The sequence below is a fragment of the Elephantulus edwardii genome, unplaced genomic scaffold, assembly GCF_000299155.1.
Source record: "Elephantulus edwardii isolate Elephantulus edwardi_28Jun2011 unplaced genomic scaffold, EleEdw1.0 scaffold00015, whole genome shotgun sequence".
NCBI classification, from domain to species: domain Eukaryota; kingdom Metazoa; phylum Chordata; class Mammalia; order Macroscelidea; family Macroscelididae; genus Elephantulus; species Elephantulus edwardii.
In genome coordinates, this window is record NW_006399765.1 from 29,069,473 (window position 1) to 29,096,932 (window position 27,460).

Here is a 27,460-nt window from a genome sequence, read left to right on the forward strand (position 1 = left end):
ATATCTATTATAGTGTATATCATAAATACACTCGATTATTGTATTAATCAGTGCAGTAATACCGATTATAATGCACATAACAAATACACCAGATTGTGGTGCCATCAAGTCCGTCCTCATTTGTAGCAGCCCAGCGGGTAACAGGAAACGCAGGCTGGCCGTCTTTCTGATTGTTGTCATTGTTTGAGCCCGCTGTGGTCATCCCTCCCCTGAGAGTCTCTGTCCTTTTCACCAGCCTTCTACTTTGTGCATGATGTCCTTCCCCAGGGGTCGGGCCCTCCTGATGACCCGTCCAGACGACGGGAGGTAGAATCTCACCTCCTTAGACAGATCTGGTCCCCCTCTGGCAGTCTGTGGTTTAGTGGGGGGTTCTTCACCAACCACGCTTCACCTTAGCATGAAATGAGCAGATCAGCTCTTCTCTTCGACATGCCATCGGGTTGTTCAGTCTGCCTGCGTATGAGGCAGCTGGAAGCACCGTGGCTCGGGGTAATGTGCACCTTAGTCTTCAAAGAGACCTTGATTTTAAAACACCGTTATTTGCAAAACTACTTGTACTTAGTAAGCATCTTTAAATAGATTTGTTTTGGTAGTAAATATTTAATGGATATAATTCCATACTGCGCTCTTAGTTGGATTTTTGGAAGGTCCTTCTGCAACCACTATTTAAAAAAAAAAAAAAGCTGAACCAGTTACCGCCTGGGTTCCAGCTGTCAGCGGCCCTGCAGGACAGATGACACGTCCCCAGGCTGTAACCTTTGTGGGAGTAGATGGCCACATCTTTTATCCTCGGGTGTCAGGTAGATTCAGACCACTGGCCTTTCCATTTTAAAAAGCTTTAACTACTGTGTCACCAGGGCCCCTTGCGCCTGCTGTAACCCACCCATCACCATCCTGTAGCATCTAACTTCTAGTGACCAAGGGCCTTCCAGGGGTGCAAATCTTTACAGGAGGAAACTGCTCGTATTTCTCCCCTTCCTTGATGGATGGTGGGTTCAAACTGCTCGACTTCTGGTTAGAAGCCAGATATGCTGTACGTTGTCACCAGGGCCCCTTTGCATCCATTCATTATATCTGAGAATAATACTTTTTTTAAAAAATACTGATGATTTTGCTTTTCCTTTAATGGAATAAAAGGTAATGATTTTGAACTTTGTGGTTCTGGGCTTGTGTAATCCGAACCAGTGTTTGTTGATCGAATGTGTAACCTCTGATTTCTGAATTGCTCACGAGCTGTCCTCTGGTCTGACTCTAGGTTTTGCTTCCTGCGGGGCTGTGGCTGTGTTTTCTCTGAACGGGCCCTGAAGGAGATAAAAGCGGAAGTCTGCCACACGGTGAGTCCCCCTCAGGAGCCGTGGGAACTGGTGGGTTCAGATCACTGATTGCGTCTACAGTCAGCTTCTCTGCACACAGCCTGCCCTGGCTGCTGGTGCACGGAGCCAGCGCCGGACAGCCTCCTCCTCATGATGCTGCCCAGGGCTCTCCAGAGGGTCCCCACCCACCCAGGCTCTCCGGAGGTTCTCTGCCCACCCAGGGCTCTCCGGAGGGTCCCTGACCAACCCTGTGACTTAGCTCTCCAGTTGTGAATTCCTGAACCCTCCTGCCAGCTCCCTCTGTCCCCGAACGCCTGGTTCTCTCGCTGAGCTCGTGATAAGGGATTCTGTTTATTTCTCCTGTAGTTTGGGTGCAGATTTCTAGAGCAGGCTCGTTTTCCAACCACCAGCTGGCATGCTGCTCTGGGCGGGGACCCTGGTCACTGTCCTTGATGTAACAGCACTTTTCTCTTCCTTCCTGGTTATCCGTTTGTCCTTCCTTCGAAGCTTCATTCCAAGCACAGGCTGCCCTCTGGTCTAGAGTGGTTAACTGCACTTAAGAGTATGTTCCTCCCCGGTGCTGTTGGCCGCTTCACAGGCCTGTCTGTTGTTTGGCTAAAATTATTCCCCAGGGTGGATTCGGTTCCAGGCTCCTGTGGACCAGTGTATCTGATCAGTATGGTTTTGGATGTGGAGACGGAGCTGCATCTTTATGTGTGCGTCCTCACTGGACTGACCTGAGGGTGGGGAGCCCCCCTCCGTCTCTCCAGCGTGTCCAGCGGCGGGGTGCCTTGCTGGTGGACTTCTCCCCGCTGAGGAGAGTTGCATGTTTCTAGTTTGGAGCGGACTCTGGAGTCCTCTAACTGCTGAGCTCTTTAAGAAGAGGAGGGGATTCAGAGAGAGATGCTCTTGGGGCCAGGGTAGATCGCCATCCGATGGGGTTTATCCGTCTGCCGTACAAAGACAGTGCAGAGGTGTCCGAGGGGAAGGAGGTGAGGTGGTGCATTCCTTTCCCTCTGGAAAACTGCCCTCTGGCAGGAATCCTAGCTCAGGTGAACATTCCATTCAGTGATGTGTTGGAGGCCGGCTGCCAAGTGCATGGTGGCAGAGTAGTGGAGTTAAGGGCCTTGCTCTGGTCTGTGCTGATGAGAAGAGGCTTGTGTGGGAGGAAGTGTGTGTCGTGGGCCTTGACTGCAGTGTGTAATGCTCAGTGGTCACACTTTCTGGACTGGGACTGGGCTGCCGGTGATGGGAGTACAGCCCGGGGCTGCTCCATGGACAGGCAGGACATGTCCTTCCAGGACTCCGTGGAGCAGGAGAGGGCCCTTCTCTCAATTCTCCATTGCTCTTGAAACAGAGACAAGGGTGTGATTTTACCGCAATAGGACATGATTCCCTCGCAGTGTAGAGGACTGGAAGTCCAGGTTCAGCTGCTGGCTCTCGTCTCCTGTGAACAGCGTGAGTCCCGTGTCCCATGGAGCCCTTGCTTGTCTTGGCTTCAGTTTCCCTTGGAGCTAGGAGATCCTCAGCATATGGGCCCTGGGTCAGAGGGCATGCTCAACCCTGGCCTTCCTTCTTGGTGGTAGGCAGTCCCTCAGATCTCTGCTCACTTGTGAATCTCAGAAAGCAGGAAAATGGTCCAGGGGCAGGAATGTGTCACCTGCAAAGGACAAGCCCCGAAAGGACAGACAGGAGCCACACCAGCAGGCCTGAGATGGAAGCTGTGGGTGATGTGTTCACATGTGGGCGTTTACACACAGTGTGTGGGCTGCTGGGTATATGCAGGCGTGTGTGTGTGTGTGATTTATACACAGTGCTTGGGGGGCTGGGTAGGTGTTAAACCCCTAACAGGAACAGGCAGGAAGTTTGGATGAACAGGTGTGAATACAGCATCCCTAACTTTTCAGACACTTCCTTTGTTCCACACGGATGTTACCAAAGACCTACTTCAGCACCTGTTCTCATTAACCAAAGGAGGGTTTCCTTTTAGCATTCAGGTTGTGTGTTAAAGCAGTGACCTCGGCGTGGGCATTGGGTCATCAGACGCTCCCCACTCTGGTACCCACGCTCAGGCGTCTCAGCATCCAGCCACAGAGCCCACAGCTGTGTCGCTGTGAGCACCGTTCACGTTTGCATGTGCGCACACACACGTACGTGTTACTTGCTATGATTTGGTGGGTTACAGTTTGGGTCTGAAACACTCAAAAAAATTTGTCCTGTGTGAGTCACTGATAATCGCTTTTTCCATTTATGCTGTTTATGTTGTTGTTTGTTGTTATGTGTCGTCGAGTCGTTTGCAATGCATGCTGCTTATAACAGGTGAAATCTATAGGGAGGTGGTTGCTGAAGCTGAAATGTGTTATGGTGGCAGGATGGCCCAGCTCAATGGTTCTTAAACTCAGCTATACATTAGAATCGCCACTTGTTTGCATTACCTGCTGCAGACTCCGGGGTCAGAGTCTGCCGGGCAGGTCAGACCCCACAATGCCTGATGTCTCAGGGTCGCCAGATAGTTCTAACACATGGCCAGATGTGGACAGTCCCGCTTTCCACCCCTGGAACCCTAATGACATCTGTCTCTTAGCTGGCGTGTTGTCGCCCTCCTTTGGGTTGACTGACCATAAATGCCCCGAGCAGTTGTGTCATAGATGAGTAACCACGTGCTCTGATATGCGCTGGAGCAGCGCCCTCTGCAGAGTCCAGCCTGGAGCTTGAGTGTATTTCCTGGCATCACAGCCGTGCCGGGGAGCCCAGAGATGGGTTTGCAGGGCCTTGGGAGAGTGTAGTGAAAGCTGGTGACCCTGTGACGTTCGGGAGGAGCAGGAGGCTGCGGAGAGCCTGCAGCTACATGCAGGCCTCACAGGTGGTGGACAGAACCCCAGACACCCCACCTCAGCGGAGGCCCTGTGCGTGTCCACAAGCCCTGCAGCTAAAACAGGATATTGCTGTCGTTAGGTGCCAGCCAGTCGGTTCCAGTGCATAATGAGCCACTGTGAGCAGAAGGACACCGTGCCTGACCCTGCGTCTCTTCAGAGTCACGCCCGCTGTGGCAGCAGCCCCATCAGTCCATGTCACCCAGGGTCTTCCTCTCTTGCACTGACCCCCGGCTGTCCCCAGCATGATAGTTTTGTCTAGAGTCTGGTCCCTCCTGAGAACGTGCCTGAAGCCCCACTGGCCTGGCTTCTGAGGAACGTATGGCTATCCTTGCTCCGTGACAGAATTGTTGGTTCCTCTGGCCGCCCGTGGGGTGTTCAGTGTTCCTCACTAGCACGCCCACCAGAGGCACCTGCCCTGCAGTCCGCTCTCCACAAATAAGTGACGAGTTGACGTATGTGTCAGGGTTTAAGCTCCTGTTTGTTTTGAACGTAAGGTTCTCTGAGCTTTAGTGGTGCTGAACATGGGTAGTTCTTGCCCTGTGGGGCACGTTAGTTATATGTTATCGCTGGTAACACGTGTTACAATGTTACAATAATATGTTTACGTGTATGTGCTGTGTTGAGCCGAGCCTGTTAAGCGTGGATATGGAGGTTGTCCTTTGCCAGTTACAGCCCAGGATGTTTCTGAAGGACTTGCTTTTTGAAATATAAACTACAAGGGGTGCTGTTCCCAGCTATCCACTGAGCAACTTGAGAATTTAACCTAAGCATCCAGTTCCAAATAGCAGCTACTGACCTGTTAGAGAAATAGGGAAAATCGCCTATTCCTTCGGATAAAGACCATTATCAAACACAGATGCCCCCCTCCCCAAATTTCCAAGTGAATTTAAGATGAACTAGAGTCTCACTGGGAGAAAGATGAGTCATCTGCTCCCATAAAATCCCCACCCTCGAAGTATCATCCCAGACTGTCCTCTGTCGCAGTGGGTCGCCGAGAGCCAGAGTGGGCCCAGCAGCACTGCACCTGCCGGGCTGGGTGAAGGCTGACCCCTTTTCTCTCAGCCTCTCCGTGCAGTTGTCTGTGATACATCTCATTATGGTCTCGTGCTTACTTAGCGGGAGAAGACTGACCTGCAGTGTTTCCAGCCTTTGGAGACCAAGATTGTTGTTATAAAGAGGCTGATCCTGCGACAGGTGGCTGGCTTGCTCGGTTTGAGTAAACAGGATCCAGAGAGATGGAGTTGCTAGGCTTGTTTGTTTTCAACATAAACAAACCAGGAACCAGAAAAATAGACTTGTATTCCCCACTGTATTTTTTTTCCCTTCTTGTAACGAGAAGAAACACATTAGAGTAATTAGCAGTTACAGGGAAATGATGTTGATATTGTGCTTGCTACTCCATTGTAAACCCACACCTGCAACACTGGCCTCCCCTGAGGCCTTTCGGGGCTGGTGTTGGTTTAGGTTGGTTGGTTTTATTCTAGGGGGGAGCCAGACAGAAGTGCACGTTTTCACAGGATCCCTGGTCCACGCGGTGCAGTCGGGAGGCCATGTTCTGGGTCAGTAGTGGTGCCATCTCCCGCTGTTGACCCCACGCCTCTTGGATGGGCTTTGTAGACAGGGGAGTGGGTGTTAAGGGGAGGGGAAGGTAGACGTGACAGAAAGGCTTAGGATGGTGTCGCCTTTTCACAGATGAGGAAATGGAGGTGCAGGAAAGTCTGCCCTCAGGCAGCTGTTCTGCATTCTCCCCTGGGGGTGCAGCGTGAACTGGGGGAGGTTGGCGAGAGGGGGTTTATACAGCGGGTTGTGCCAGCTTGTTCTTGGTTCCAGGCCTGGGCCGTCTGAGGGACTGGCTTTCTAGCACACTTGTGCCTCCTGGAATCTCACCATCTACAGCACAAGTGGCCTTAAAGGCTAGGCAACCAAACTAGGGAACCAGATGGCTGACATGGCGTGCCCGCAGGCAGCTTCCACTCCCAGGCACCGTGGACGCAGGCTTTCCCTTACTGGACCATCACCTTTGAGGGGCAGCCCGGTGCGGCACACGCCGACTTCCATGTGGTTAAGTCTTGTCCTTTCCTGGTGCTGGAATGCAGGGAGAGTGATGTGGGCAGAGCACACAGGCTGGACTAGCAGGCGAGGCCCCCCGGCCTCCACCCTCGCTGTGCATTGTGAGCACGAGGCCTGGCACTCCTGAGACTCCAGCACACGGGGGTGCCTGCCGCTCTGGCTCCCTTCCCGAGCCCTCCCCACACTCCGTCCACCCCACACTGTCACACCCAGCTCACAGCATTTGTTTCACGGTGCAGCTCACTAGGGACTGTGCCTCCAGGGCCTTACCAGTTATACAGGCCTTTGACATGAGATTCGCCTTCTGATTCCAGCTTGAACCAGGATCCCAGTTCGAGATCCAGGAAGAGTGTGGTTTTCAACTACTGTTTGTGGGAGAGCCAGGCCCCAGCACGAGTCACGTGCCACCCACACAGTGGGGCTCCTCCCCCATATGCACTTCCTTCCCACCTCTGTCCCACGGCCGAGGGTCAGCAGGGAGCTCCCAGACCTCGGCTGCCTCCTGTCAGTGACTCAGTCGCGTGTTGAAGTGGCTGTGCTGTTGGAAGTGCCACGGTGGCTCCACGGGCCCCTCTGCCTGCTGCAGCGCGCGCAGCCTGTGTCGCCGCTCTAGGCACGTCACCACCAGGGGGTCTGTGGAGAACTCGAATTCACCGGCAAACAGAGCAGGCGAGCGGACGAGCCACGGCAGGTCACCCAGTCCGTACACACAGACATCATGGACGTAATGGCCTGCAAAGCAAACACAAACCTTCAGCTGTCCATTTTCCCAGCAGCATTTGTCCAAGCTGGACACCTGCTGTCCCTGTGCCTTCTGAGACGACACCTTGCTTCATCCCTGACCCATGACCGAGCGTGTCCCAGCCCCCTGAGAGCCCATGGGAGAGAACTGCCCCTCAGGGTTTCCAGGGTGGAAACTTTGGCCGAAGCACATTGCCACGTCGTTCTCCAGCAGGGCAGCTGGTGGATTCGAACAGCCACCCTTTCTGTTACAGTCAGCTGCTCAGTCCACAGTGCCACCAGGGCTCCTTCTCTTTGCTGCCTCCTGTGGTTGCCATCCAGTCATCTGGATGTGAACAGCACGTGGACACCTGCCCGTCCTGTGCCCCCTGCAGCATCCACCACGTTCGGGCCCCTCGTTGCTGCCCGTGTGCCTCCTTTAAACTCTTCCCCACAGCGGTGACTGAGGCCTCTGGTCAGTAGCAAAGCCTCTTCCCTGGGTTCACTTTTCTGTTGGTTTTGGGTTTCAGATGGGCAGAGAAATTGCCGTTTTTCTGTTAGTGAGTTTTTTTACGTGTGTACTAGCTTGTGATGTTGTGTAGTTGGAAATGACCCGTAGCTGACCCTGCAGCGGGTTTTCAGAGGCAGTGATTACAGATTACAGATTTCTGTGATTACACAGGAGGAGATTGTCCGGATTTGAACCACATGCCTGTGGGGTTGCAGCACAGCTTCTTAGCACTAGGCCACCAGTGTGCCCCGTGCGATGGCGAGTACTGGTGAATCCTGCAGGGTCGGCATCTGGCTGTGAGTACCGGGAGCTGAAGGGCCTCTTGTTCGTGGTGTCAGATCTGAAGCCTGAGTCCCACGTTAGCCTGACCAGTTCTTTCCAGCTCTGTCATGGCCATGGAAGCAAAACTGAGACAGACTTAGATTTCTTAAATGTGGCAAATTGGGACAGAACTGCACCAAGAGAAATTTGGGGGCAGAGCCCCGCTAGAAAGCTCCGTCTCCCTCCCGGAGAACGGGTAGTGTAGCTGGCACGTAGCAGACAGATCTCTGGCCTGTCCGATTTTGAACACACTAGAATCAGGTGCTCCCACGAAGATGGTGGCCAGTTGTGTAGCTGCGAATGTGTCTGTCCACAGCCCAGGCAGCAGGCTGTCCCTGAAAGGGCTCCTGCAAGGGCTCAGTGCACCCCTTCCCTGGCGCTGTTACTTGGAATTCAGGCTTCCCGTCACCCAGATAGTGAGAAAAGGCGTTTCTGCCTGTCTAGGCACCTGTTGGCGTTGTTTGTTATGGTAGCAGCGTGTCTCTCTTTCCAGGGCTCTGGCTGGTAATTTTCACTTTCCAGTTATCATTCTGAATCTGTCACGTTGTGAACGTCAGGGTCTGTTCCCATTTCACTTCATCACCCTGGCTGAACCTGGTCTGTGAGCTTTGGGGATGCCCTTAGCCATGGGCCATTGCCAAGGACTGGGCTGGTCTCCACACAGCATCTCATCCCTCCCTGACTGGGTGCCGGCTGAGCGTTTGCTGCAGGGCATTCCGGTGGGACTTGCCCTCACAGCTCATGCTGGCTGGGACCCCTAGAGGTGAGTGCAGGACAGTACTTCTGTGTTGGGCATGGGGTTTGACCGCTTGACCCCTAGTACACACCTTCAGTCCTCAAGCCGCACCAGAGGAGCTGGGCACGCTCTGTGACCTCTGTGTGAGGAAAGGGAGACCACACCATCTGTACTTCCTGTGGAAGCCCTAGTGGGTAGGGAATCACGCTGCTCGCCCAGCCTCTGATGGTTCCTGTCTACCAGTGGCTCCTCAGGAGAAGGATGCGGTGTCTCCTGTGTCATTTACAGCCTCTGATACCCACTGGAGTCAGTCCTGACTCCACGGCAGTGAGTGAGCAAGATTTCCCACGGCGACCCTTGTGTGACCAAGTGCACCTTGTCACCTTCCTGCAGCGCCACTGGTGCGTGAGATGTTTAGGTTCCTGGTCAAGCGCTTGGCTGTTTGTGCCACTCTGGGGCCACCTCTCCCTTCTGCACAGCCTTCACCCAGCTTCTAACGAAATGGTTTCCTATGACGGGGCTGGAGCTGCACAGCCTGCCTGCTGTTGTGTACAAGGGAGAGGGGGTGACTGCCTCTGTGCAGAGCAGCCCCCATGGCAGAGGAAGCTGTCCAGGTGGCAGCAGCCAGCGTGGTTGACAGCTGTCCCCAAGAGCCTTTCTGAGTTCACAGTGTAGGATCTCTGTGGAGCGACAGCAAGTCACAGAGCTTGAATTTCTGGGAAATTCAGACCAAAAAACGCGTGTGTGTCAATCCACGCGACAAGGGACACGATTTCAGGATCGGGCTGGTGCCGTTTGGACGTAAGAGCAGTTTCCCTGTGTGATCTGTCCGGAGGGCGGTGGGTCAGCAGCCACCACCTGTGCTGGTGGAGGCAGGGCCACCAGGTGCTGAGGCCTCTCTCAGCTACTTCCTGTGTCACTTCCTGTGTCACTTCCTGTGTCACTTCCCGGCATTTACCTCTCTGAGCTGGGGGTTCCTCACCTGTAAAGTGTGAATAGCTGGAGCCTCATGACGCATCAGAACTCAGAAGGTCCTCACCACTGTCGCCATACATCGGCCACGTGTGGACCTGACATACTGGAGATGGGACTGTGGTACGGTTACTGTCAGGACAGCTTGCACAGCAGAGACAGCGAAAGAACTTTCCAGAATATTGCCTATTACAGAATATTGCTTTCGATTTACGGTACCTCAGGTTTTTTTTTTTCCCAACATTATTTTAACCTGTTTTTTAAAAACTTTGTCAACCACAAAAGTTCCGAGTCACAGTACCTCCAGCAGTGACCTTGGACTTGAGGGCCACCCACACACCCACGGCTGGGCCTGCAGGCTCAGCTTCACTGTTGTCCCCAGTCTGTGTATGACAGCACTGCTTTGTAAAGACAGGACGCTTGCCAGCCAGCGCGTGGACTTTACCCTTCCTGCTGTGTGAATGGCCCCGCTGGACCACGTCTGCCCTTGACTGCCCCAGCCCCTGAGCGGGACCCGTGGGGCAGGCAAGGCCGGAGCACAGCGGCCTCAGTCTCTGCCATGGTAGTTGTTGAGCTCCTACTTGTCCACAGCCTGTTTACTTTGGGGCGCTCTTTGACACAGCTTGAAAACCAGGGCACCCCCGCTTAGTTTGCATATCCATTATGTTCAAACCTGAGACCATAACTCCATCCAGTGCCCTGACAAGTAGGTCAGGTCAACATGCCCTGCATCTATCTCCCTGTGGTCCTCTGCTGGTGGGTCACGGCCGCAGAGAGCCGGGCGTGGCGGGGCAGGGACCCTGGATGGTGGGCTCTGTGAGACTCCTAAGCCCATCTCCTCCTGTACAGTTTACTGCCTCTGAAAGGCTGCTGGCGCATGAGCTGTGGCTCAGTGGCACAGCACAACCACAGTGTTGCAGATTGCTGTTTTTAGCCACGGTGTGGTGGCCCCTGGCCTCTTAGTGCTAGCCGGGAACCGAGTCCTCCACAGCAGGAGTGTTGTGGGTGATTTGGATTTACCTTTGCACCCTCCGTGAGCAGCTCCCTCCTGGTGTTTCCGTTTGACAGCACGGATGTTTCCTTCCCAGCTGGTGTCTGGGGCACCTCCTGGGGCATCTGAGGGGAAAGAGAACAGGTAGACGAGGTGCTCTCCCGCCAGGACTTCACCCTGAAGGTGGGGGCTCACAGTCACGTGTCTTTAGACCTCTTTTCTCATCTCTTTCTCCGTCTCCTGAATTAGCTTCTATTTGTAAAGTGTTCTTCATGCTGAGGTGTTTTTGGGGGTGTTTTCTGTGTCATTTCCTTCTGAGGTGGTTTGTTTGGATATTGGATTATCAATGGATATGGGATATTGTGCACATGTCTTAAACAAATCTCTGCCAGGCTTGTTGTCTGGGCTGTTTTCTGCTCTTACTGGTCTGTGCTTCAAGTATGACACCACGTTCCCTCTAGGAGCCAGTCACCCCACACAAGAGAAAATACTTGATTAAGCCCCTCAGACTTCTCTCAGCCAGTATCAGAGGTCCTGTCTGAGGGTTCGTTGCCACTGCAGTCACTAACTAGTTCTGCTCTGTACCATCTCTACTCTTAAAGAACCCCTGTAGAGTGGGTAATCCTAGCAGGCATCTGTTGAGATTTGAAATAAGTGAAGAACTTTCCAAGAGTATGTTCCTGGAATTTTCAGAAGGCTTTGTTTGAAGAGCTACAGCCTGTCATCAAGTCTTTATGGTGCGCACACAGGCCTCTGTGCTGACTTCAGCCTGCCGGTGGGCCAGGAGCTTCAGGGCCCTCCTGAAGGGAACGCTCTGCCAAATGCAGAAGCCGACCAAAACCCCACCTCATTGCCATCAAGTCAGAACCAACTCAGGCTGGAGATCACAAGAGGAAGATTGTCCGTCTCTCCTGCAACCAGTGGATTTGAACAGCCTGTCTTTGGGCTGGCAGTGTACCTCCTTGCCCGCTAGGCTACCAGAGCATTTGAAAAAGCCTTAGACAAAAAGCTGAAGTCAAAAGATACTAGTTAAAATGGAAGCTCCCTTTGTTCTGGAAGGGGTGATGAAAAGTGGATGAGAGGAGATGGGGACGCGTGAGGGGCCGCGGGGAAGGAGCTGCTCTGCTGGGAACATGGCCGCTCATTGTCCTCAAACAAAATGTGTATAATGTTCAGCAAGGAACTACTTTGCTCTGTCAACTTTCACCCAAATGACAAGAAAATCTTAAAAACAGTCGAAAGCCCCATTGCCCAGACCCCGTGCCCATGTACCCAAAGGGCTCTTACCTGCCACACGGTTCAGGGTGACCCAGTAGAGCTGCTCCGGGCTCGGGGTGTCCCTGCACCACTCAAGCAGGTCCTTTGCCCGGACGTCGCTCAGGACAAACTCCACAAACTTCCTTGTCAGGACATAGTAAGCGCTTCCAAAGTAGACCTTGAGGTTATGCGGTGCTTCCTGCTTGAACGTCTTCTTTGGAGATTCAGGGGTGTTTGTTCCCAGGGTGGATCTGGAGTGGCTGTGATTGGCCTTGAGATTGCTACTGGGTGGCTGAACCCCTCCAGGAATGAGATTCTTCCCGTCCCACCGGCTTCGGAGGAAGCGGACAATCTCCCTGTTGGTTTTGAGGGGGAAATCCTGCCCCCCGAGACTAATGACATGGTCCCACGGGAACCTGGAATGGACCAGAGCTTTCATACAGTCGACATCAGCCTGGAGTCTCGGGAAGCCGGAGGCAGCCACGTCTGACAGAGTGAAGACGTTCTCCAGGCAGCTGGCCAGGGTTTGCACGGCAGCCTTGAGCCTCTTGGGGGCCCGTTCGTCCACCTGGATGCAGTACACATTCTGGGGCGCGTAAATGGCCCTGAGCTGGCGCACGGACAAGGCCAGCTCCCTGCGCACGGTGACCACGTAGGCCAGGGAGCAGTTGGCCTCTTCTGCGGACAGTGGTCTGGTGATGAAGTGCAAGCCCCGGACCAGCTGGGAGCAGTTGCCTGGGCTGCGCAAGACAGCGAGGGTCTCGGAGCCGTGAGGGGGTTTACAGAACCTGGCAATCTGGGGGGCTGCCCCTTTGCCTTCAAATAAGGCTGAGCACAACTCCTCAGGGTAGAAGCCGCACTCCACCACAGCCGGGTAGGTGGGCTCCTCCTCCGGGTCCTCGGGGCCTGGGTTCCGTAAATAGAGGAAAACGGCGATGCCCAGGAGGGCGCCCAGCACAAGTCCAGGCTTGGTGGCCCGCAGCTGGGTCATGTCCTGTGCTCCCTGCGCTCCTCAGAACCAGAGTCTGCAGTGTTCCCCTCAGCTTCCTGCACAAACAGCAAAGGGAGTTAGTGGTAACAACAGCCTCTGTGAGCGTACATATGTGTTACTTACGTCAAGATGCAGGCTTCCAACTTGGGTGGCTTCTGAGTTCACACTGAGCTGGACTCACGTGGCCACCACTCAGCTTTCTGTCACCTTCTCAGCCGAGCCTAAGCAGAGCGTGTGGAGACACCCCTGTTCTGAGTTAGAGATTGTTCTGCTGTTGCTTTAACCTACATCTAGCTGGTAATGTGAGAATTCCCAGGAGAGTAAGCACCTCGGAGCCTGGCAGCTTTGGAAATAGTGGGGAGCACCTTATCAGGCCTTTGCATTTCCTGTGCTCAGTTCTGGGTGAGTGACCTTGGTTCCTGCAGTGAGAGGTCCCCTGTCTTAGTCCAAATGAAATGACGTTTATTAAACAGACAAGTTCGCATCACTGAGTAGAGCACTTTCCTGTGCTTGGAGACTATGCCGCCTGTAGAAGTGTGCGCTTCCTGATTTCTGAGCCATTTATTCTTTCTGTCCACGGAAAGCGTATTTCCAGTGCCCTTGGAAAGGTTAGGTGGAGTCTCAGTCCTGTCAGGACTCCCTCCCTGCCGCCCTGGCCATTTTTCCCGTGTGAGGGCATTTTAAGAGGGTTCTTGTCTGTTTTCTTCTCTTACATGATCTTCCCAAGTCTTAAATGTTATACTTATCCTTTGGCGCTTCCAGCTGAGTTCAGAAGCCCCTGCTGGTGCCGCAACAGAAAGGCCTGGTGATCTGCTACGTGAATGCAGCCAGGAAAGGCCTGTGAGCAGCTCCTGAACGTGGTCTCGGGAGCCTTCACATGCAGCCCTTTTAAGGGGTGACTTTGTAAAAACGTGTGTGTGTTAGTGTGTGTGAATGTAGCATGTCATATAGACTGAAATAGCTTCCAAGCAGTGGATACTGTTTTTAACATTATAAATGCAGTTTACTGAAGGCTTCTGACTTTCAAAAGATGTTATAGATTATTTTGTAACAGAAATACTTAGTAATGTTACAGTGTTTTACACTGCCCTCCACCCTCTATGACCCTGATGTGTCAATGTGATAATGGTTACCCTCAATGTGATAATGGTTACCCATCGTGGACAGTGTTTGGTGGCGCTCCCCAATTAAAACAAGCTTGGAAGCAGGAGTGGCATCCACTTCCATAATAGCTTGCCTCTGGAAACAATGTGAACCTGGAGAAAAGACGAAAGTTATACCTGTGTCCAGGACTTTGGTTCATAGAGCTATGAGTCACCTCCAACTTGATGGCACTTAACAACAACAAACAATAGAAATTACCTCTCAGAATGGAACTTGGTTTGCATCTTGTGTTTTTGTACAAGCATAAATCCTCTTAAGGAGTTGTTGGCAGTGAACGTGATTTCTAACCATTTTTCTTTCTAAATCTCCCTGCAGCCTTCTCTCCCCACCCCCAGGAACCCTGCAGTGTGGGCTTGGTGCTATGTGCCACCACTGGGCCACCTGGCCCGTTTGGTTTGTTGGAAAGACTTTGTGGGCAGGAGTTAGCTAGATCGCTTACAAGCCAACTCCTTTTGTTGATTATTTTATACATTATTTTGCAAAGGATAATTCCTATGGGTGATGGATGGATATCTTTAAAGTTGGACACAAAGGATTTCATTTCATGTCCTATTTTACTACTTTTTTAGATCATTAGCACAAATCTAAGCAAAAGAATGTATTTAATACCTAAAAGAAAGTTTTCTGAATTGTACTTAAAATATATTGAAAGGGAGCTCTTGTGGTCTAGTGGCAAGAAGCTGTGTTGTGGTCCTGAAAGGAGCATGGTTCAAATCCATCAGATGCTCTGCTGGAGAAGGAGAGGCAATCTCTTCTTGTGCCTGTCAGATCTCAGTCAACGGTACACAACAAGGAAAAAAATATATTGGTACTCATTATTGCATTTTTCCCTAAAGGAAACCTGATAATTTATAGGAGGTCTGACCGTATAGTGGTCAAGCCCTGGGAGGGTAGAGACCAGAGCACCACGGGAGAAAGGCTTGGCATTCTCCTCCCGTAAAGAGAGGAGTCACACCGAGCAGGCTCCAGGCAGGAGTCCACCAGCCTGGCCAGGCAGCCCAGGCTGAGGATGCTGGAGTCTTCACACCTGCTGCTTCTTGTCACTGGATGCTGTCAGGTAGATTCTGACTAATGACCCGGTGTAACAGTGCGCCTGCCCACAGGTCTTGGCAGTCTTCGTGGGGCAGTAAGCTTGCCCTTAAAAAGTTACAGTGAGAATTGTCTGTTGTGTTTGTTGTCTCTAGGCTCAGTGATGTCCACCCCACCCTTGTTTGATGAACTGTCTGAGGTTATGTTGTTAGGTACTATCCAGTCAACTACATCTCATAGCGACGCTAGGAACAACAGTCAGAATCTTGTCCTGTCCTCGCCGTCCTCCCCATCTCTGTCCTGCTCCAAGCCAGGGTCACGGTCACTGTCAGTCCCTCTGCAGAGACTCTTCCTCTCTTCCTCTGCCCTTCCACCCCACCCCGCTGATGGCTTTTTCCAAGGACTGGCCCTCCCGACAGCTACCCCACAGCGTGTGAGAGCAGGTTCACCCTTTTGGCCTCTCGGGAGCGGCACTCTGAAAGGTTGATCCCACTCACAGTGACCCTGTAGGGCAGAGTGGACCTGCCCAGTGGCCCAAGGCTGCCCCACCTGTGGAAGCAGACTGCTGTCTTTGTCCAGTAGAGTGGCTGAGGAGTTTGAACTTTACTCTTTGGTGCAGCTGAGCACCCTCACTGCTGTGCCACCTGCCCGACCCCCTGCCCGTGAGTTGCTCCCAACTCTTAGTGGGCCGACGGTCAGCCCGAGCTGGCCCTTTGGGTGTCCGGGATTTCCAAGGCACCCCATCTTCCTAGAAGCAGCGGCCTCAGTCTTTCTCCTTTGGAGCAGCTCATGGGTTCAGACTGCTGACTTTTTGTTTAGCCCCCGAGTACTAAACCACTGGGCCCCTGGGGGTCCCCTAAGATGCATGTGTGTTGCAGGACACCAATTCTGAAGATGCAGAGAAATATCTTTTTAGCCATTATCATTTAAAGAGGTAAATGGCTTAAGGATAGCCACTCAAAACAACACAACAACAACAAACTCTCTCTTATTGACTCCAGATGAGAATCTAGGATTTGAACCTGACCTTGAGGCAAACTTAGGTGTTCATCTCTCCCGAGGGGAAGTGGCAACTGGTGGGACTTGAAGTCCCCTCTGAAAAGGTCGCCCTTCTCTTTGGCTCAGGCAGGCATGAGCACTGATAGCCCCGCACTGGAGGAAAGGACCTTTCCGTTCCAAACGGGCACCGGGCTGGCCTGTCCCCGAGTCATTGTCGCCCCCCCCCCCCCCGTGGTCACAGTGACACTCACCCGGGCTGGCTGAGATCCGTGGGCGGGCGTCTGGCCAGGACCACCCGGCCCAGGGCGTCCATCTACCGCCTCTCTCTCGGCTGAGTTCCGGGGCCAGGCTTGCTCGGCAGGTTTTGTCACCTTGATGTCCCTGGAGGATTTGTCCTTGTTGACTGTGGCCTGGGGTGCGGAGCTAGTGCCAGTTCCCGCAGCCCTCCGGTCAGGAGCTTCCAGAGCCCTAGTTCTTGAAATGCCCTCCGAGGTGGGAGGCAGAATTCACCGAGCTTATCCTTTTTCGTTAAAGGAATGAAGCCCTTTTAAAGGCTTGTTTACCTCATAGGTGGCATTCAGAGAAATCCAGGTATGTTTGGACCTGCTTCACCTGAGCAGAGCAACCTGAGCCCTTTCTGTGTCTGTGGCGCCACCAAGAGGCGAGGGTGTACCACTGCACGTTGCCAAGGCAACTCCTTCCACTCGACTCCTGTTACTCTGTTGCGGATGCATCCTCTCCGCCATCTTCCCTGTTCTGATTGTGGAGATTCTGTCACATGCTGTCCTCTCTTTAGGCTTCACACAAACAGGTCTGTCATCTTCACCACAATTTAAAAAGTGACAAGAAAATTAATAGCAGGAAGTGAAACCCTGAGGATGTTCTGAGCAGAGCAAGCCAGAAGGACAGGTCCGCCCCAGCCCTGCTTTGCTGGAGCTCCAGGGTCAGCGGTGGCCACACAGGAGGGGGAGGCGGCAGTGCTGAGGGGACGCTGAACTTCTGTGGGAGAGGGGTCTCTGGAGACCACAGAGGAGCATGGGTGGCAGGGGTGGGCGTATTTAATGTCAGTGGGCTCGTCAACATTGCTGCCGCAATGCGTGTTTTCTTCTGTAGTTATTTACCAGTCAAAACCAAGTTAAATTGACGAGGCTGAGATGCCCTCCCCGGCCACCAGCCTCCTGGGCCGTATGAGCAGCAGGTGGTGGGGTGCTCTGGACCTTGTGCTCATCTGCAGGGCAGGTGTTGCCGCTGCCCCGGTGTTTCCTGGGACCGGTGGGCGCAGCTGTGTGCTGTGTCTGTAAATGCCACCTGGGCAGCCAGTCATCGGTGAGACCCGCATGCTCTCAGCCTGGGGACATGTTCGGAGCCAACTATTAATGATTAAAACATTTAACCCATTTGCTTTTTAGAGGAATCGGGGGAGGGGAAGCTTGTTGGCTGAGACACTCGTGTGTAATTGTTAACAATCGTCTGGGCCACAGTTACCGCACGGTGTGGTGCTGATGTGGGACAGACATGCAGATCAGGAGGACTGAGAGTGCAGAAGCAAGCCTGCACCTTCATGGTCAGCCCGACAGCACGCAGGGAGAAGGGAATTGTCCGCAGATGAGGCCGGAAACGCCGCTTTCCATATGCACTGAGATGAGGGAGGACCTTTGTCTCACACCAGACACAGAACATGTCTGCGTGGGTGAATTCAGTGTAAGAATGAAAAAGAAAACCCTACTGCTCTTAGACTGAACTTACGAGCAAGTCTTGTACTCATGACCGTGAGCTTGTGTCCGCTGCCTCAGCCCTTCCTGGTAGAGAACATGGGGCACTGAGCTGACGAAGTCCTCAGGGCCATCCCTGTGTCTGTGTGCGCCGGCGAAGTCCTCAGGGCCATGTGTCTGTGTGCGCCGGCGAAGTCCTCAGGGCCATGTGCCTGTGTGCGCCGGCGAAGTCCTCAGGGCCATCCCTGTGTCTGTGTGCGCCGGCGAAGTCCTCAGGGCCATGTGTCTGTGTGTGCCGGCGAAGTCCTCAGGGCCATCCCTGTGTCTGTGTGTGCTGCCTCAGCCTCTCCTAGCAGAGCTCATCACAGGCAGAGATACGGCATGATCTTGTTTCTTTTTCTGTTTTATGGTTTACCTCAAAATTTATAGAGTGAGCTTTCTGTTTAACAGTATTTTTGTATTTGTGACACTAGTTGTAATCCCCTCAGTGTAATAGCACTTTGCCCTCTCCCTCCCTGGGTTTCCATCTTCCCTTCTTCCTGGTCCCAGGAAAGGGGGTGCTCAGCGGGACCCACGTTGTGCATGCATTCTAGGCATGGAGTGCCTTTCCCAGTGAGAGATGGTGGGAACCCTCCTAGACACCACCTTCTCAAGCACAAGCCACAGACCTGCCCAGCAGACAGGCCCCTTTGCAGAACGCACCCCAGGCCAGCTGTGCTGACTTCCCTCTGTGCCCGGGTCCGTCACCCTAGCCAGTGTAGAGCACAGAGCGGGGAGGTAGTGGAAAGCTGTGAGGGCTGATTTGGTTTGGGGGATGGTGCTCCCCAGGCTGATGGCTCTGCCCCCTCTCCTGTCACTCACTGTGCATGGGGACTTCACCTCAGCCAGGTCAGAGAGGGGAGGAATTGGGGAGCAGTGGGTAAGCTTTGAATGGTGCTCCCCAGGCTGAGGGCTCTGCCCCTTCTGTTACTCTCTGCAGTGTGGGGCTGCCTTCCAGGAAGATGACGTCATCGTGCTCAATGGCACCAAGGAAGACGTGGAACGGCTGAAGACGCGGATGGAGGAGAGAAGACAGAAAGCCAAGCTGGGCAAGGTACTGTGTGGGGTCCACTGCCTCTCGGGTAAGGTACTGTGGGGTCCACTGCCTCTTGGTTCCTCCTGTCCTGACCTCCCCAAAGCCCGAGTCGTGGGGACTCAAGTCAGGCCCACACGGGGAAGCTGATGTGGTGAGGACCAAAGCAGATAAACACTTGACATGTCAGAAAGTGCGTACCTGCCCCAAGGACCCAGCACCGGGGGGCCTCGAGCGGACACTTAGTGGAGTGGGTCTGAGAGGCCGGAAGGCCATGGTTTGCAGTCACATGGCTCATGGCCACGTGGTGACAGTGACCGAGCTGGGCTGTGGGTCTGCGTCATCAGCGTGCTGCAGTGGAGGGGATGTGACTGATGTCTGGAGCCGTGGGATGCGAGGAACCTGTGCGCAGCCTTTGTAACCTCCAGAGAGGCTGCGTGTTGTGTGTTTATGATAAAACGGTGTCTGGAGGGCTGAAGTGCCACACAGTCATGTTGTGTTGTGTCAAGAGCACACACGTGTCTTGGCCCCTGTGGACTTCCTGAGTCACTGCCTTCACTGCTGTGAGTGAGAAAGGGAGAGGCAAGCCTGAGGTCTTCACGAAGAACCGTGTGCAGAGGTCGGTGCAGGCTCTTCACTGAACCACTGGCAAGCTCGCTTCTGAAATCACAGGCTCGTTCACGTGGCCGCTGGAGTGCCTGCCCTCGGCACCGTGTTCGTGAGGATGTCGCTGTGGGTCAGAGTGACAGCGGCAGCTCGAGAGGTTAGATGGGAAGCAGAGAAAGTCAACCCAGAGGAGGGGAGAGCGGCCCAGCGAGACATGTCCCCATCTCGCGCATGAAGAAGTGCTGGATGGATACAGGGTTTGCATTTATCTTCCCAATTATCAACTGAAGAAAATGTAAAAATAAAACACAGGCAGCTCTGGTGGCCTACTGGCAAGTAGCTGCATTACAATCTCAGAGGTATGTGGTTCAAATCCTCTAGATTGCTGGAGAAGGAGGGGCAATCTCCTCCTATACCAGTCAGATCCTTTTTGACAGTACACACACAAAAAATAAGAAAAAAACTTAAAAAAAACCCCAAACAAACATGAAAGGGCAAAACCATAGCACTGTTAGGGTTCCTGTAATCCCTCACCGTCTTCTTTGGTGACTTTTCTCTTGTCCCAGGCTTTGTGCCAAGGCCCCCAAAGCCCAGTGGAGTGCGCGCGCCCCCTCTCAGAGCACAGCACTCACAGAGCTTCGGGGATTGTCTCTTAGCTACTGCTGCCAGGATACGAAATATTTCCCAAATACGCCTGGCTGGGAGCGCACTGCTGGCCGTGTGTTCAAGTATGGTCACCCTCATTTCTGAAGGACCGGTGGTTTCCCTCCCCTCCCACGTTCAGGGAGGCTCTCGAGAGGTGAACAGAGGGATTGTGTGTTTTATTCAGACTAAAGTACAAGGCAGCTGCACAGGTTCAAGGCAGGGAGCAGGGTCTCCCACCTGCCTGTGGGGGAGGGGGCTGCTTGGGGGGGTCCTCTAGTCTGTGTCTCTGGCATCACCTTCTGGGGTCTAAGGAGAACGACAGCTTTGAAGTGACCTCTGAGAACCTTGTTCCTTCTCTGTGACTGACCGGACCTTGTGTACTGTTAGGTTTTGAGGAACGAAGCCTTTTTAGTTTCTTGTGGTTGAGCTGTTAGAAATAACTGTTGTAAGTGACAAGATTCTAGTGCCTGAAATTTAAAACTCTTAACAAGAGTGGTGAGTGGCTCAAGTTGTGAGATGGCTGTGGCCAAGGTTTTCAGTGCACAGTGAGTGTGGACACACATTGAAGCCGTGTGGCCCGCTGTCGAGGAGTCTCTGGGCTGGTAAGGTTGTGTGCCCCGGCCCTGTGCTCTGCTGTCTGCAGGCCCCCGTGTCCCCGTCTGTACAGGCCCCATCTGTGCCTGTTGTCTGCACGTTCCCATCTCCGTCCCCATCTCTCTGTGTGTCCCTGTCTCCCCACATCTCCGTCGTGCTCCCCCAGTACATGGCCCTGTGGCCCCGTCTGTGCACCCAGCCACCGTGCTCTTAGCTACTCTCGGAGCTGTCCCTGTGAACATTGTTCCCACTGAGACCTGCCACCTCCACTTAACTGCTTGAGAGTCACTTTAAGAACACGAGTCTAACGCAATGCCAGTCCCTGCAGAGGGCATTCCTCCTCGTAGTGGTTGACGAGCAGCCCGAGGGCACGTGGGTCATGGAGTCCTCCTCGTGTGACCACTGCATCCCAGAGTGAGGGTCAGCGTTTGTGGCCTGTGAGCCTTGCCTTAGGGAGTGGCTGCCTGTGTCTCCTTCAGCCTGATGCAGGGTCAGGCTGGGACCACATCTCCAGGGCCTTCGGTCTGAGGGGAGTCGGGGTCAGGCTGTGACCAGACCTCCAGGGCCCTCGGTCTTACGGGGAGTCGGGGTCAGGCTGTGACCAGACCTCAGCCTGACATGGAGCTGGGGGTCAGGCTGTGACCAGATCTCCAGGGCCGTTGGCCTGATGGGGTTCAGGAGGTCAGGCTGCGACCAGACCTCAGTCTGATGGGGAGCCAGGGATCAGGTTATGACCAGACCTCCAGGGCCCTCGGCGTTCCCTGACTGCTGTTCTCTTTTACAGAAAACAAAGAAACCCAAAGCGACAGAAACAGCCTCAAAGTCTGATGTTCCTGAAGGTAAGAGGCAGAGAGGATGTACTTACTTTATTTGTTGAACTGTCTGGGAACTAGCTCTTGCCTGGATCAGAGGCCAAACAAGGACACATATGGTTCAAGCGTTGGCTCTGGAAAATTCCAGAAGCTGAGGAGTGCACCTTGGGTGCCTGGGCCATCCATGGAGGATGCGGCCTTTCCACAGGAAGCTCTGGCTTTAGAAGCGAGGCTGGGCAGTATGCTTACCATTTTATCTCTCTTCTGTGTTCCTGGCACAGAACCCGCGGGGCCGTCCGACGTTAAGACGAGAAAGCCCGGGGAACCCAGCCTTGACTCTCGAGAGAAGATAGGCAGCTCGGCGCCCAAGAGCACAGGTGGGTCTGCTGAGAACGGCCTGGAGAGCGGGACCCTGACGCTCCCAGGGCCAGGCTTACCATTGTCCTGCTTGTCTGCTCTGTCTTGTCCTGCCTGTGCTTCAGGTGCCATGTCTAAGAGTCCTCTGTTGTAAAAGGCCTAGAAGGCCACCCCTGTGTTTTTCATACTTGGACTTAAGTCATTGGTCTAGTTTTCTTTCATTTTCATGCATGGTGTGAGTTATGGCCGTGGGTCACCTTATATGTGTGGGCTTATTTCTAGAATCTCAGTTTGGTTCCATTGGTCTGTGTATCTGTAGACACACAATTACCACACAGTTTTGATGATTGTAGCTTTTTAGTGTGGTTGAAATCAGAGAGGCTCAGGATATCTGGCAGGACTGGCTTTGATCTCCCTAAGGTTGGGGACTGTAAGTGCACCCACACAGCACTCTTTTAGCGTCCCACTCCTAGCGGCCTATTGGCCACCTGTCAAAGAGTAGTTTTTAATGCATTTCTCTCTTTAATTCAAAGAAAATAGTATTTACTTCCGGAAACAAAACATGGCATCTTGGGTAAGAGTGTACCTCCGGGTCGTGTGTCGTAGTTGTTGTTTGCCTTCGAGGTACAGCTGACCCACAGCTGACTGTCCAGCAGGCTTCCAGAGGCAGGTGTCCCACGGGAGGAGATGGCCCTTCCTTCCCTGCAGAGCAGCTCACTGATTCGAACCACACACCTTCCAGTTGGCAGCGCTTGTGCTTAGTCTCGTACAGATTGGAAGGAACCTCATGGCTCAGTGATAAGCATTGGCCGCTAACTGAAAGGCTGGCAGTACAGCTGACCAGCAGCCCCACGGGAGAGAGCCTGTCTGCTCCCCTGGAGGTCCGGGCCCAGGAAACCCTCCTGGCCACTTGTGCTCTGTTGTGGCGGGTCACATGACTCAGAGGCGACACCAGAAAACAGCATTGCTGTGACTGTTACAAATGTTGACACGTGAGAGGACGCTTGTCACCATCTGTGCCTAGACAGTCGCATGTGCACCCCCTCTGAAAACGGGATGTTTGGAGTGACGAGTGACCTTTGACTTCTATTTCCAGCCACCAGTGGGATCATTCCTGGGAAATCCACCAAGAGATCTATCGCCGACAGCGAGGAGTCTGAGGCCTACAAGTCGCTCTTCACCACCCACAGCTCTGCCAAGCGCTCCAAGGAGGAGTCGGCCCACTGGGTCACCCACACCTCCTACTGCTTCTGAGTTCCCTTCCCCCCAAGGAGCCCCTCGGTCCCTGTGTCACCCACACCTCCTACTGCTTCTGACCGCCCCCCCCAAGGGGACCCTTGGTCCCCTTGGGGCAGGTTACTCCAGTCTCTGTGGACCTGTGTCAACTGGTGTTCCACTGAAGATTGTCCTCAAACCTCACAACCGCCACGGTCCCTTCTGCTACCCAGGCGGGCAGTGGCTTTGGGGGTGCACGTCCTGTCTCCCCACTTCCAGGTGGAGGTGCACTGGGCTCTAGGAGGAGGCTGGAGGCTGCGCTTTCTCTGCTTGAAATCATTAAAGACCCACATTGCTCACAGCTGTGTTGCCTCTTGGTGATTAAATTGTGTGGGTTTTGCTGCCAGCAGTAAGTTCAACGGTGGTTGTAGCACGCCGTCAGGTCAGAACCAGCTCGTGACCGAGCTTCTGGCAGGTTTGCGGAGGCTGTAAATCCCAGAGGGTGATTGCCCGGCTTACCAGTAGGCCTCCAGTGGTAGGTGGACAGTCGTGCAGGTGAACTAGCCTTGGAGAGGTCAGTTTTCCCTGCATGGTGACTGCTGCTGGGGTCTGTCATGAGCACCCGCCCTCTGCACCCCCAGAAGAGCCGTGACCCTGTGTTTGTGGTGCTTAGGGGGGTTGCCTCATACCCATTTAAAGTTGGGGGACACCGCGGCTCAGCCTCTGCGGGCTTCTGTAACAGGAGCAATGTGCCGCTTTAAGACTCCACCTCCGCTGTACACGTCACAGTGGCCAGCCCAGGGCCCTCTGTGACATCACCAGTGGGCCACCCTCAGCGCCCAGTGTCCTGGTGTCCAGGGCACCATGAGCAACTTCCTCCGTCTTCTCTGCTCACCATGCGGACGCGGAAATGGCTCTGGCTTCTGCCCCTCTGGCTCTCCTGCAGCTATGCCTTTATGTTTTTTTCTCTGAGGGAGAAAGGCACAGAGCCCCAGAACAAGGCATCTTGTGGGGAGCACTTCCGGAAGAGGCTGGACCTCGCTGAGCCCTCCCGAGGCTGGCTCAAGAGCACCTGGTTCTGGCTCCTGGTCCTTGTTGTGCTCTACGCGGTCCTGAAGCTGCGAGGAGAGGGGAAGAGAAGCGAGGTGAGCGGAGCTGCTGTCCTCAGCACCCTGTGTGCGCGGTCAGAAAGCTCAGCTCGGGAGGCGCTGCCCAGTCCAGTCGGAAATCTCAGCTCAGAGAGCAGGAGGCCCAGTCCGGGGGTAGGGGTGGGCAGGGGCCCGCTGCTGTCCTCAGCACCCTGTGCGCACCGTCAGAAAGCTCAGCTCGGGAGGCGCTGCCCAGTCCCTCCGAGCTGTGCCAGAGAGCAGCGTACGGCCAGGGCACTGGCTCAGGGCCCTGGGCCAATGGCAGCAAGATCATTCCCTGACACTTCTCTGGTGAAACCAGCCCGCCCTGGATCCACAGGGCAGAACAAGGAGTTGACAGTGACCCTCTCTCTAAGGGATGGACTGGGCTGGGCCTTGACTCGTTCTCTTACGTGAGGTCGGGGGCGCCTTCATATGAGGAGTGAACCAGGAGCTGGATGTACTTCATCTATTCACAAAGCTCCGTCCCCAGTCTCTGACTCCCGCATTCCCCTCCCGAGCCACTTACTAAGAGGTGCTGGCTAGATGGAAATGGAGTCGTTTCTCCGAATAAGGGAGATATGAACCTATAGTAAAAGGATGATGTTGTAAAACAGTACCTTGTCCCCAGAGAGACCCGAGAGTCCTCGGCACAGTGATCTCCCAGACAGACATGACACCTCGGGACTTGGTCCCACCTGCTTGGAGCAGAAGTCAGCAGAGGCCTGTGGAGGGCCGGCTCGCAAGTGCTGTCAGCTTTTCACACCCTGCTGTGTCTCTGGGCCACTCCACCATCTGAACCGGAAAGCCATTGACACCAAGTAAATGAGCGTGGCTGGGCGGCAATAAAGCTTCATGTACGGAAAATAGGGAGCAGGCCGGGTTTGGCCAGTTTCCCCATCACTGGCCTGGTGCGATGCTGCTGCCGGTGCCTCCTCTGGAGGGACCCTCACCTGTCACTGGCAGCACCATCACCGGCCTCACCCTCACTCTCTCTTGACAGGGTCAGAATCCTTCCGGCCTTCAGAGCTGTTCATTTCGCTCTGCGCTCAGGAAAAGCCATGGCGTTTCCCCCGCCCAGGAGTGTGTCTTCAACACCCTAAACCAGCTCGAGGTGGACCTTGTGAAATTCGTGTCCCGAGTACGGAGCCTGAAATTCGCCATGTCAACGAGCAACAGTCTCAACCTGCAGAACATAGACCTGCCCGTCAGCGCCCGCAATATTACCATCTATGAGATCCACGAAGAGGACTCCGAGTGAGGGGCTCGTGTTCAGCCCAGGAGGCGAGTTGGGTGCTGTTAACTGTTAACACAGAGCTGTTGTGAAGAAAGTTTCCTCGTTAGAGACCTTCCTGTTTCCCTTTCTACCTAGAATTAAAGATGAACGTGACCTTAGTAGCCTGCCACGTCCTGGTTTCCTTGTAGCCTTTCCTGAGTCCTCTGCATCTTTGGGTGGTGAGGGCGGTGTAAGGGGACGTGCGTGTCGTTAGGAGCTGGCATGGGTGCAGCTGCATGGACACTGCCCTGTACCAGCTGCACGATGGTGACTGTGTGGGAACCCAGTGGAAAACCACAGAGGGTGTCGTGGTCCCTGTGGGTGGAAGGCATGGGAATGGGAGATGTAATTATTACTGAAACTCTTCCCCCCACACTAGTTTATTTACAAAATTCAAATACAACTTTGAACAAATTCTTTACATTTCTCTCACACCCCCCACCCATCAAATTTTACAACGCAATGATTAATCCCCTCTTCCCCCCGCACATCCACATCCATCTGCTCCAGCCTCTCCCACCCCTCCTGGATCCTAATACTCATTTTACAATAATGATTTTATACACTATTTATCTTTCTGTGAAAAGAACCCATTTTTTGTTTTTTATTTTTAATTGGGTGTACCATCGAATTGGATCTGACAGGCACAGGAGGTTTGCTCCTCCTCCTCTGACGGAGCCTCTGGTGGATTCGAGCCATGCACCTTTAAGATTGCAGTGCAGAATTTTTACTGAAACTCTTTGTTTGCTTTATAGTTACTTGTGTTAAGCGGGAGGGGGAATTTCTTTTTACTTTATGAATTCATTACAAAGGGCCACGATGACATCTGGGCATCAAGAAAACAAAGGTCATGGTCCTCGTTGCCGTTCCTGTAAGGGCTGCTTGCGGGGAGGCATCACGTGGAACCTGTCAGCTTCAGCATCCGGAACTCCGCGTATACACCCCGTTTCTTTGGAACCATCAGCCTTCAAGACCCCGTAACCGCAGGATCCCAGCATCATGGCTTCAGTTGCCTCACAGCTGCTGTTGTCCTCGTGTCCCTGCTGGTGGTGCTGCCTGTCGCTGAAGCAAGAGATGTCTTTGCCCTCTTGTCAGGCCTGGTTCTCAGTCAGAGGGGTTTGCGTTTGTTTAGGGGTGTATGCACGAAAGAGAAATGCAGATGTGACTGGGGAGGGCGTCCTGAATCATGCCTCACCCTGCAAACGCTGTCACTCGCAGTGGAAGTTAGAGCTGGCCTCTGATCTCCAAAAATTCCTAAGAAACTGGATAATAAATGCAACGGCTTCCCTCCTTAAATGTTTGCCTCTGGCTGGGAGCAGATTAATGTAAGTTAACGGGGAATGATGTTTCCTTCACATCTGAAATGAAGGCTATAGTTTGCATTTGCTGATCAGAAAGGAGGGGCAATAAATGATTAAAGCAAATGAGATGACGAGGAAGGGGTCCCAGAAGGGGACCCGGGGCCAGGAGCCCAGGAATCTGCCCTTGTTTAGGTAGAACGGCTGCTGCCTCTTGGCACATGGAGGACTCTCCACATTTTTATTGGGTTTGCGTCCTGGTACCTAATTCCTGTTGTACGTCTCTATGAACTCACTCCCAGCCTTTGAGACAGTTCCGGTTTCACCAGGCTGTCAATCCTGCGGGGAGGAGATGGCCTGTCTTTTCCCCAGGGAGAGAGGCTGTTGGATTCGAACCACAGGAGACAAGACTGCCGAGTTCACTGCGAAACCCCCCACCACTAAAGTCACCAGAGCTGGGTGGAATGTCATCAAATATGGAAACCTTAATTTCTTTGGAAGAAAAACGCTTAGAAAATTTATACAATATATCTAATATTAGAATGGAGAAAAAAAGTTGAAGACTATATTGAAATAGAAAAAAGACTTATTTAAAATTTACAAACGCTTTCTAAGGGTTAATACACGCATGGTGAAAAATACTATATTCAATATAAAGCCATTATGTTGAGGGGTTACAAAACAAAGTTCCTCACTACAGGACCAACAGTCTACACTATAATAACTACAGAAAGGATTGAAACTGTCAATGATTCCATCTTGCTTGACTCAACAATAAATACCCGAGAGGAAGACC

General features: G+C 53.4%; 3 protein-coding genes across 4 annotated transcripts in view; 2 read left to right on the top strand and 1 right to left on the bottom strand.

The window, feature by feature from the left end:
* RTFDC1 (replication termination factor 2 domain containing 1) overlaps nt 1-23,002 on the top strand; it is a 32,459-nt gene extending 9,457 nt beyond the window's left edge. Inside the window, exons 5-9 of one of the 2 annotated variants that reach the window (XM_006881655.1) lie at nt 1,256-1,334; nt 18,642-18,755; nt 21,364-21,418; nt 21,673-21,829; nt 22,876-23,002. In XM_006881655.1, coding sequence (XP_006881717.1) covers nt 1,256-1,334; nt 18,642-18,755; nt 21,364-21,418; nt 21,673-21,829; nt 22,876-23,002 — 532 coding nt within the window. Of the gene's footprint in view, nt 1-1,255; nt 1,335-18,641; nt 18,756-21,363; nt 21,419-21,672; nt 21,830-22,844 lie in introns of both variants that reach the window. The other variant, XM_006881656.1, reaches the window with a different exon arrangement.
* On the bottom strand, nt 6,765-12,758 carry GCNT7 (glucosaminyl (N-acetyl) transferase family member 7). The gene is made up of 3 exons (XM_006881667.1): nt 11,798-12,758; nt 10,540-10,635; nt 6,765-6,991 (listed from the first exon to the last, which is right to left on the bottom strand). Exons 1-3 carry the CDS (start codon nt 12,756-12,758, stop codon nt 6,765-6,767), a joined length of 1,284 nt encoding a protein of 427 aa, XP_006881729.1.
* Nucleotides 23,003-23,859: 857 nt separating the features above from the next.
* FAM209B (family with sequence similarity 209, member B) lies at nt 23,860-25,351 on the top strand. Its single transcript, XM_006881763.1, has 2 exons — nt 23,860-24,108; nt 25,094-25,351. Exons 1-2 carry the CDS (start codon nt 23,860-23,862, stop codon nt 25,349-25,351), a joined length of 507 nt encoding a protein of 168 aa, XP_006881825.1.
* The last annotated feature ends 2,109 nt before the right edge of the window (nt 25,352-27,460 follow it).

What these genes read in the sequence shown, in the direction of transcription:
- GCNT7 (XM_006881667.1), bottom strand. Translation starts at nt 12,758, where the DNA reads ATGACCCAGCTGCGGGCCACCAAGCCTGGACTTGTGCTGGGCGCCCTC. An exon ending in CACCCTGAACCGTGTGGCAG is followed by an intron (nt 10,636 to 11,797) that starts GTAAGAGCCCTT and finishes CTTTCCCCTCAG; the next exon opens with ATGCCCCAGGAGGTGCCCCA. An exon ending in TGCTCACGGAGGGTGCAAAG is followed by an intron (nt 6,992 to 10,539) that starts GTAAATCCAAAT and finishes TTTGCTTTGCAG; the next exon opens with GCCATTACGTCCATGATGTC.
- FAM209B (XM_006881763.1), top strand. Translation starts at nt 23,860, where the DNA reads ATGCGGACGCGGAAATGGCTCTGGCTTCTGCCCCTCTGGCTCTCCTGC. An exon ending in GAGAGGGGAAGAGAAGCGAG is followed by an intron (nt 24,109 to 25,093) that starts GTGAGCGGAGCT and finishes CTCTCTTGACAG; the next exon opens with GGTCAGAATCCTTCCGGCCT.